The following is a 10,131-nucleotide window of genomic DNA, read 5'->3' as shown; positions in this document are numbered from 1 at the left end:
TGTTCAGCTGTTTGTTGCTATGAAGTTTCATATTTTCTATAAATCTCAGATGACTTTTAATGCTGGTGCAAAATGGTGCTTCATGAGCGTCGCGATAGCCAGGAAGGGGGGATAACACAGCTGCAAAACGTTGTTGCAATGCAGTAACATCTGCTCCCTGTGTTTGTGTGGGATGGTTGTCACAATGCAGCGAAATTGGAATGGTGGAATCTGGCACCTCCAGCCCCAACTCATCTCTTTCCTTAACCAGGCTCACCAGATGAGCAGCCTCAGCCCCTCTCCATGCTTTAAGGAGGTTGAGGTGATATACAGTCATGTGAGAAAATTAGGACACCCCATTAAATAATTGACTCTTTATTAAATGTTCACATATCAATGTCCAATCATGTTTTCATGTACTACTGGAAAAGAAAGTGACTTAATTGCAATTAAACAACAAAAATTAAACAATTTTTACACATTTAAAAAAAAGAAGAAAAAAAAGAGATCAACAAAAATGTGTCTTTTAATGGTGGAAAACGTTTGGACACCCTACCCCCAATAACTAGTGTTGCCCCCTTTGGCTGATATAACTTCAGTGAGACGCCTTTTGTTGCCTTTTACCAGTCTCTGACATCGATCCGAAGCTCCTCAATCCACTTCTCAATGCAGAATTCTTTCAGCTGTGAGATGTTTGAGGGTTTTCTTGCATTTCAAGTCACTCCACAGCATCTCAATGGGATTAAGATCAGGGCTTTCACTTGGCCATTCCAGGACTCTCTTCTTTGTTTTTAGCCAGTCCTTGGTGGATTGGCTCGTATGCTTTTGGTCATTGTCATGTTGCAGTGTCCAGTTCCGCTTCAGCTGTAATTTTCTTTTTTTTTTTTCTTCTTTTTTTCCCCCCTCTTTATTTATGAAGTTTTACACATGTAATTTCACATATCAGGCCCAATACAGCAAGTACCAACCTATACAAAGACATATCAAGACAGATTAGGCCATTAAAATTTGGATGATAACAATAAAACAGATAAAAGAAAAAGAAAAAAAAGTGAAAAAGGAAAAACAGAAAATAACAAAAAACAAAAAAACAAATTAAAAATCAACTGAGGGCTGCAAGTCAGCCTCTGAGGAGGCCCTGGAGCAAGTTACAGTCTGAAAACTAGCCAGCTCATGAGGAAATATGTCAGTATTAGTATGCTTGTCTCTCTGCTTGGGGTGAATGCTAGAAAAACAGTCCAAAATGTGTGGAGTAGGCACAGCCTCCTGAAAAGGGGCAAGCGAAGACTGTGACTGAGCACTTAACTGTGCTACTGACTGCGCTATGGACTGCCGTAAAGGTTGTAATGATGCCAGTGGTGATGGTGGCTGAGAGGCTGACAGAACTGAAAACTGAGCTACCGGTAGCGGAGTTGATTGTGGTGGAGGCGTTGACTGAGCTAATGGCTGCTGAGCAGCTAACTGAACTGATGGCTGAACAGATTGCACTGACAGACGTGCAGCAGGTGAAGTGGGGAAATCACTGGGAGTACTATCCCCTGTCACGAAACACTCAGCCCCAGAGTACAAAGTCCCAAAGTCAGAAATAACACTATCAGTGTCCTGTACACTCACCACAGCCGGGCGCGCTGAAGTGCCAAACTCCGGTTTCGGGGTGATGCGCCGGCGGTGCGATTGTTGCTTCCTTGTGGAAGAGGAAGCAGGGGTGCCTGAAAGAAAGGAGGTAGAACACTTTTGCGGCTGCTCCTGCTGCGGTGTGGAAATGGCCACCGCTCCCGTCAATACCACAGGTGTGAGAGGAAGTGTGGTAGGGTAAAAAAAAAAAGTAAAGTAAAGTGTAAAGTGTGCGTGTATGTCCCCATAGGGAAATAGTTCCTCTGCATTTAACCCATTCACCCAGTGAAGCAGTGGGCAGCCGCCAGTGCAGCGCCCGGGGAGCAGTGTGTAGGGACGGTACCTTGCTCAGGGGTACCTCAGGGTAGCTGTTCAGTGGAGTCGAACCCCCGACCTTCCGATCACGGGGCCACCACTCTACCTACTGAGCTATCCCTGCCTGATGATGATGGCAAGGGTAGCATTTCTTCTTTAAAAGTGGATTGAGAGATTTGGCCACAAACCTTGGTGAAAAATGCTGCTGGCGCCGAGAACACAAAGTGGCGAGGGTTTCCAGAAGGGCAGCTGAATCTTCCTTCCCAGGACCGCCCATGCGAAATAGTTCATAGTTCAGCCTCGCTCTCAGAGCTGTTATTATGCGTTTTAGTCCATTAATGTCCAGGAAAGTGACAGTGGAGGCAGTGGACAACAAGAAATGATCAAAGAAAACTAGCTCCAGCTGCCTGTTGTAGGGGTCGGCAGTGTGGATTATCCTCCCATAGTAATTCCACAACAGCGTGAGATACTTCCCCACTGACACTAAACGTGAGTCTGCTGGATCCATGCTGGTCACGTCGTACTGTCACGACTGGGGCAGCAGTCGTGTGGAGGTGAGGAGGAGGATCCAAATAGCAGACAGTGGCGGAGGTGCAAGTGAGTTTTATTTAAAGTGAACAATAACCAAGGTGTGGGCAGAACCGAACATAAACCTAAAATGGGAAAACTAACACAAAAGGAGGACACGGGGCGAGGAGCAGAGAGACACAGTGAAGCACGGAATAATGCTAAATACAGTACACAGAAGATTCACAGAGAAACACAGACGACACGCGACAAGGAGCACAGGCAGACACGCAGTATAAATACACACACCAGGTAATTAGGAAATGGCAGACAGGAGGGGACACAGCTGGAACTAATGGGCATAACGAGACACAAACTTACAAAGTAAAACAAGAAACTCACAGACTGTTTCACAATACCAACTCGGGGACACGAACAGGACACAGAGGAAGGACACACGTAGGGATGATAGAAACACTAAACACACAACTCAAACCCTAAGAACAAATACAAAACAGCAGAAACTGGAAAATAATAACAATAAACTCCAAACACTGGGTCAAAGACCCAGGACCATGACAATATGACCACCAAGGGTCCTTGCCACTTGGTTAGTAACTTTGAACTTTAAGAAGGGAGTAATACAAGCACTTTGTCTCCCAATGAAAATTGCCTGAGTTTAGCCCCGCCACCCTTGCGTTTTGCATACAGGGAGTGCAGAATTATTAGGCAAATGAGTATTTTGTCCACATCATCCTCTTCATGCATGCTGTCTTACTCCAAGCTGTATAGGCTCGAAAGCCTACTACCAATTAAGCATATTAGGTGATGTGCATCTCTGTAATGAGAAGGGGTGTGGTCTAATGACATCAACACCCTATATCAGGTGTGCATAATTATTAGGCAACGTCCTTTCCTTTGGCAAAATGGGTCAAAAGAAGGACTTGACAGGCTCAGAAAAGTCAAAAATAGTGAGATATCTTGCAGAGGGATGCAGCAGTCTCAAAATTGCAAAGCTTCTGAAGCGTGATCATCGAACAATCAAGCGTTTCATTCAAAATAGTCAACAGGGTCGCAAGAAGCGTGTGGAAAAACCAAGGCGCAAAATAACTGCCCATGAACTGAGAAAAGTCAAGCGTGCAGCTGCCAAGATGCCACTTGCCACCAGTTTGGCCATATTTCAGAGCTGCAACATCACTGGAGTGCCCAAAAGCACAAGGTGTGCAATACTCAGAGACATGGCCAAGGTAAGAAAGGCTGAAAGACGACCACCACTGAACAAGACACACAAGCTGAAACGTCAAGACTGGGCCAAGAAATATCTCAAGACTGGTTTTTCTAAGGTTTTATGGACTGATGAAATGAGAGTGAGTCTTGATGGGCCAGATGGATGGGCCCGTGGCTGGATTGGTAAAGGGCAGAGAGCTCCAGTCCGACTCAGACGCCAGCAAGGTGGAGGTGGAGTACTGGTTTGGGCTGGTATCATCAAAGATGAGCTTGTGGGGCCTTTTCGGGTTGAGGATGGAGTCAAGCTCAACTCCCAGTCCTACTGCCAGTTTCTGGAAGACACCTTCTTCAAGCAGTGGTACAGGAAGAAGTCTGCATCCTTCAAGTAAAAACATGATTTTCATGCAGGACAATGCTCCATCACACGCGTCCAAGTACTCCACAGCGTGGCTGGCAAGAAAGGGTATAAAAGAAGAAAAACTAATGACATGGCCTCCTTGTTCACCTGATCTGAACCCCATTGAGAACCTGTGGTCCATCATCAAATGTGAGATTTACAAGGAGGGAAAACAGTACACCTCTCTGAACAGTGTCTGGGAGGCTGTGGTTGCTGCTGCACGCAATGTTGATGGTGAACAGATCAAAACACTGACAGAATCCATGGATGGCAGGCTTTTGAGTGTCCTTGCAAAGAAAGGTGGCTATATTGGTCGCTGATTTGTTTTTGTTTTGTTTTTGAATGTCAGAAATGTATATTTGTGAATGTGGAGATGTTATATTGGTTTCACTGGTAAAAATAAATAATTGAAATGGGTATATATTTGTTTTTTGTTAAGTTGCCTAATAATTATGCACAGTAATAGTCACCTGCACACACAGATATCCCCCTAAAATAGCTAAAACTAAAAACAAACTAAAAACTACTTCCAAAAACATTCAGCTTTGATATTAATAAGTTTTTTGGGTTCATTGAGAACATGGTTGTTGTTCAATAATAAAATTATTCCTCAAAAATACAACTTGCCTAATAATCCTGCACTCCCTGTATGTGTTGAGTCTAGCCCTGCCAAACTAAGGGACTGCTGATGTTCGTGACCCTGGAGCTAATTCTCCTGTGATAATATCCCCAGTGTCTGCAGCTTTGCTTTCAAGTATAGGACATACTGAATCAAATTTTTCGCTGAGTTTGGACCTTCCTCCCAGTTTTCTTTAATCAGGTCCAACATCCCCCATGGCTTTCTGTCGAACAGTAACTCAAAGGGAGAAATTCCTGTGGAGGTCTCGGGAATCTCTTGCACTGCAAACAACAGAGGGTCTAATAAGCGATCCCAATTGCATTCATTCTCGTCAATGAACTTATGAATCATGGATTTCAAACCCTTATTCAGGCACTCCACCAGCCCATCAGTCTGCGGGTGGTAAATGCTGGCACAAACTGATTTAATATCTAGTAAGCTGTACAGCTTTTTTAGTGCGCAAGACATGAAAGACATGCTCTGGTCAATCAGTATCTCTTTCAGCATACTGACACGTGAGATGGCCTGAAATTGTACCTGTGCTACTCTCTTTGCAGAAATGGTACTCAATGGCACCGCTTCGGGATATTGTGTTGCATAATCCACCAGAACTAATACAAAGTAATATCTGTGTGTACTTCGGTGAAATGGCCCAATGAGGTCCATGCTAATGTGCTCAAATGGGAACTTCCTGAATGGTCAAAGGAGCTTTTGGAATGGCTGGTTGGTTAACCAGCTCACACTCTAGGCAGGATGCACACCAGCATCGCACATCCCCTCGGATGCCCTGCCAATCAAAAATCGAGCCATTATTCAATCCAGAGTCTTGTCATATTACATATGCCCCTCCATGGAGTTATAATGAGTCTCCAATGAGTGACATGAGTAGAGATTTCCATCTCTCCAGATTGCATTTTATTTTATTTAAAAGTGTGATGTGGTTTAATTTAGTTAAATCTGCAAGTTTAGGAGAGATATTAATACCTAAATTTTTAATATTTCCAGATTGCAGTGGGAATTAATCAGAAGATCAGTAGATTTTAACCAGTTAATTAAATAATCTGAAATTCTTGAAAAAGAGTTTATTAATGTAATTATCCCAGAGAGATGGGTTTGTGATTCCCATCTCTCTGGGACTCGGACCAGACACACTGTTCAGGTTATGTTTTTTCTATTGTGTTTTCGCAGTATTTCTTTTGGTTTGGTGCTAGTCTCCTGTCGATAAGCCAGCTGTCTTGCCGATTCTTCCCCTTTCACCAGTTCCCGGCGTCACTAAAAAGGGAGAGACCTTATTATGCCAACAAGCGGCAGCTGCCCCTTCAGCAGTGTGTCCACCTGCAGATGTAGCAGATGTGTTAGAGCAGGATGAGTGTTTGTGTTGTAAGAGTGTAAAACAGTGTTCAGCTGCTCTGATGGAAGATGTGTTTAACATGGAGCTTCATTATGTACAGGAAGGAAAGATGGAGTCCATCAGTAGTGTGTGGTTGTTTTTATGCAGCTCACATCAAATCATCACTAAATGTTTCCTTCTTATTGTTCCAGTGTTGATTTTGAGGATCCAGATGAAGAAATCAGGTTCTTTGTGAATCTGTTCTGTGCAGCAGCAGAGAGAGAACAGCAGACAGGAGAGAAGATACTGGAGCTGTTATCATCAGTGTGCAGATTTGATACATTCCCTGTTAATGAGAGAGACATGGATGATGATTTGGAGAACTATCAGTGTGACTTCCTGCTGGATCTGTGCTCCCATGTGAAGGACTGTGAGACTAAAACAGGCTTGAGTGTCCTTCCATCATTACAGTCAGTTTTCCAGTCAGCTCCTGCAGTCTGGTCCATAAACCTCTCAGAGAGAAAGACCTCCATCCTCCTGGAAGTGCTGAAACTCCAACCAGAGAAGAAACAAGTGGAGCTGACAGGCTGCTCACATGAAGAGAGTGAAGTGAGGAGTTTCCTGCAGTGTCTGCCTTATATCTCACAGCTCAGGTAAATGAAATTTTCTTCACATGAGTCAAATATCTGTAAGAAAAGATGTGCTGTGAAAAGAAGTGATGGAAATATTTGAAGCTCCATAAATGGTAAAGTGATGATTTTGTCTTGTGCTATTTGTTTGTCATCAGCATCATATTTGTGACTGTATCTACATGGATCATATTGTAAATGTATTCAGACTCTGTCATATTTCAGAGGGAAACGTGCTCAGTACACCACTGTGTTTCACTGACTTGTTCAGCTGTTTGTTGCTATGAAGTTTCATATTTTCTATAAATCTCAGATGAAACAGGATCTAAAGTAAAGAAGTTTCTCATCAGAAAGGTTGAATTTGATTTAGATTTGATAGGTGAAGAAATGAATTGATTTCATGTTAAATTCAATAAGCTGATGTAAGTTGTGTGAATGAAGGTGAGCATGTGACTGAGCTCATGCAGCAGAGAGGAGAGTGTTGGAGTGCACACATGTGTTTGATGGAAACTTGCATGTTTGACCTGCAGCAGAATCATGAAATGATGTGAAGAAGAAGAAGAACGTAGCTCAGTGCTGACAAGTCAGTCCTGTTTAAAGCTGCTCTTAAAACAACAACAACGTGACATCAAGTGTTTAAAGTCAAAGTTCAAACTGTTTGTGGCTTTTTGAAAATGAGAGCAGCTTCAAATTCAAAGCAGCTGTGAACCATCTCTATGCTGCAGTGATACAGCCAGAAACCTGAATCAATCATCGCCATGGAAACAACATGAAAGCAAACTCAATGAGTCCTTCAGTGAGTAACTCAGTAAATGAATGAGTTACATGAAGCTGCACTTTATCTCCTGACTTTGTTGAACTTTACTGAGCATGATGATGATGATGGTAGCAGCTCTATAGTGAGCAGCAGATGAAGATTTCAGGCAGCAGAGAGTCTTCATCACTTTGTGTGTCCACCTGCAGATGTGTTAGAGCAGGATGAGTGTTTGTGTTGTAAGAGTGTAAAACAGTGTTCAGCTGCTGTGATGGAAGATGTGTTTAACATGGAGCTTCATTATGTACAGGAAGGAAAGATGGAGTCCATCAGTAGTGTGTGGTTGTTTTTATGCAGCTCACATCAAATCATCACTAAATGTTTCCTTCTTATTGTTCCAGTGTTGATTTTGAGGATCCAGATGAAGAAATCAGGTTCTTTGTGAATCTGTTCTGTGCAGCAGCAGAGAGAGAACAGCAGACAGGAGAGAAGATACTGGAGCTGTTATCATCAGTGTGCACATATGCAAACATTCCCCTTTGAGAGAATGATGATGATTATGGAAACAGTGTAGGACTTCCTGCTGGATCTCTATTCCAATGTGAAGGACTGTGAGACTAAAACAGGCTTGAGTGTCCTTCCATCATTACAGTCAGTTTTCCAGTCAGCTCCTGCAGTCTGGTCCATAAACCTCTCAGAGAGAAAGACCTCCATCCTCCTGGAAGTGCTGAAACTCCAACCAGAGAAGAAACAAGTGGAGCTGACAGCGCTCACCATGAAGAAGAGTAAGTTAGGAGTTTCCTGCAGTGCTGCCTTATATCTCACAGCTCAGGTAAATGAAATTTTCTTCACATGAGTCAAATATCTGTAAGAAAAGATGTGCTGTGAAAAGAAGTGATGGAAATATTTGAAGCTCCATAAATGGTAAAGTGATGATTTTGTCTTGTGCTATTTGTTTGTCATCAGCATCATATTTGTGACTGTATCTACATGGATCATATTGTAAATGTATTCAGACTCTGTCATATTTCAGAGGGAAACGTGCTCAGTACACCACTGTGTTTCACTGACTTGTTCAGCTGTTTGTTGCTATGAATCTTACGTCCTGAAGGACGAAACGTCGCTCTCAGTGTACACACACTAACTTGTGATTCTTCCACACGTGATCACTTATTCAAGGTCTCGATATATGTTGTCTAGATGACAGTTGTCATATTGACCTCCTCCCTAATACAAATCTCAGATGAATTTTAATGATGAAGGAGCACGAGACAAAACAGTTTATAAAACTAAAACAAGGTCAGTAATCTTTTTTAGCACTTAAGATTTTGTGAGAAGTGTAGCAAAATGATATTGATTTTACATGTCAACTTACAGTAATGCACGAGCATCCTAGTATCTTAACAGTAATATGTGATGACGAGCACATGGTGAATGTATAAGACTTTCATTGATCCTTCGATGCTCGTAAAGATTGTCATATGAGAGCATCGAGCGAACATAGCAAAGGGTAGGAACTCCTGCAATTATGGTAATTACTCTCTGTTACTATTCATGAGTTGTACTGTTCATGTCTTCCAACGTCTGTGGTAATTTATACTTTCGTGGGTATGCATGTTTGTCAGTGAGCTCACGCTTCACCGACAGAGAGAAGCAAGTATGGATTCTGTGGTTCAACTCATCTTTGAGTAGGTTTATGGACCACGACTAGCAGGATGCGCTAGAACATAAAACGTTAACATGTAACATTGATATGGTATAAAGAGTGACATATCGTCAAACCTAGTCTATATTCGTATCATAGAGTTCTATATCACCTGAAGCGAGGATGTCAGCTAGATGTCCAGTGTATGTGTAACTTGAGAATTTGATATGATTAGGAGTAGGCAGCATTGCGTAGTCAAGCGTCGATTCATGTTCTGGCATTCAGATTACGCACTAGTTAACGCGGCATGTTTGATATCGTGCAACACTGAGCGAGTCAAACGTAACAGACGTTCCCAGTATATAATTCTAACAGCTGCATGCGCCGCCTGGCGTCGCTCTGTATCTGTGTGGGCACGAGAATCAGGTTTGCATACTATCATCGCACCAGTGCTTGTATGTGCTGTGGGGTCTTCCCTCCATGGGCTATCGTCTTCCGGTGTATTCCAACATCTGCGGAACACCGATCCACAAAGAGGAAGAAAACTAAGAGTTGAAATGGGGATAGACACGTAACATCTTTCCGGCAAGATCTACGACTGATATCTAGCGCAGAGGTTGAATCGACTGCGATTATCAACGAAAACTGTAGCACGTGTCAATGCCTGTCTGTCTGCCACTACATGCTAGTCTGCATGCACCAAGCGTCTGCAGTCAGGACCACTAAGAGGCGACTCGATATCCAGACGTGCTCTGGCTAGTCTCATATGACTCTTCTCATGCCCGTAGCTACTATACATAGCGATCATCGCACTCAGCACTCACAGACCATGACAGTGCAGTGATCGGAAGCGGTATATGGAGTACCTCTGCGACTTGCGATACTGATATGAGGAGAACTCAATCAAGAGATCTCTGAGTATAATAATATTCTGGTAAAATGTCAGAGTTTTAATTCAATGTTGTAAATTAAAATTGTGGCTGATATACAGCTAATGTCGAAGTTATAACAGAGACAAGACTAAGAGTATCCTACGATGTGGGTCATAAGATAAAGATTTTAACTATCTATAAAGACAGATGATATTACATCTTGATTCATCTATCCCATGTGAG

At 42.7% G+C, this 10,131-nt stretch overlaps 1 protein-coding gene across 1 annotated transcript in view; it reads left to right on the top strand.

Moving 5' to 3' along the window:
* The window catches only part of LOC102294079, a 38,981-nt gene that overhangs the window by 16,322 nt on the left and 12,528 nt on the right, over positions 1 to 10,131 (top strand). The window contains exon 7 of the mRNA XM_042216842.1: positions 6,234 to 6,641. Coding sequence (XP_042072776.1) covers positions 6,234 to 6,641 — 408 coding nt within the window. The remainder of the gene's footprint in view (positions 1 to 6,233; positions 6,642 to 10,131) is intronic.

This window comes from Haplochromis burtoni, unplaced genomic scaffold (assembly GCF_018398535.1).
Source record: "Haplochromis burtoni strain Fernald_Lab_line unplaced genomic scaffold, NCSU_Asbu1 Contig_1290, whole genome shotgun sequence".
In the NCBI taxonomy this organism is placed as follows: Eukaryota; Metazoa; Chordata; class Actinopteri; order Cichliformes; family Cichlidae; genus Haplochromis; species Haplochromis burtoni.
The sequence above is the reverse complement of the archived record's forward strand: the minus strand, read 5'-3'. Positions and strand labels throughout refer to the sequence as shown.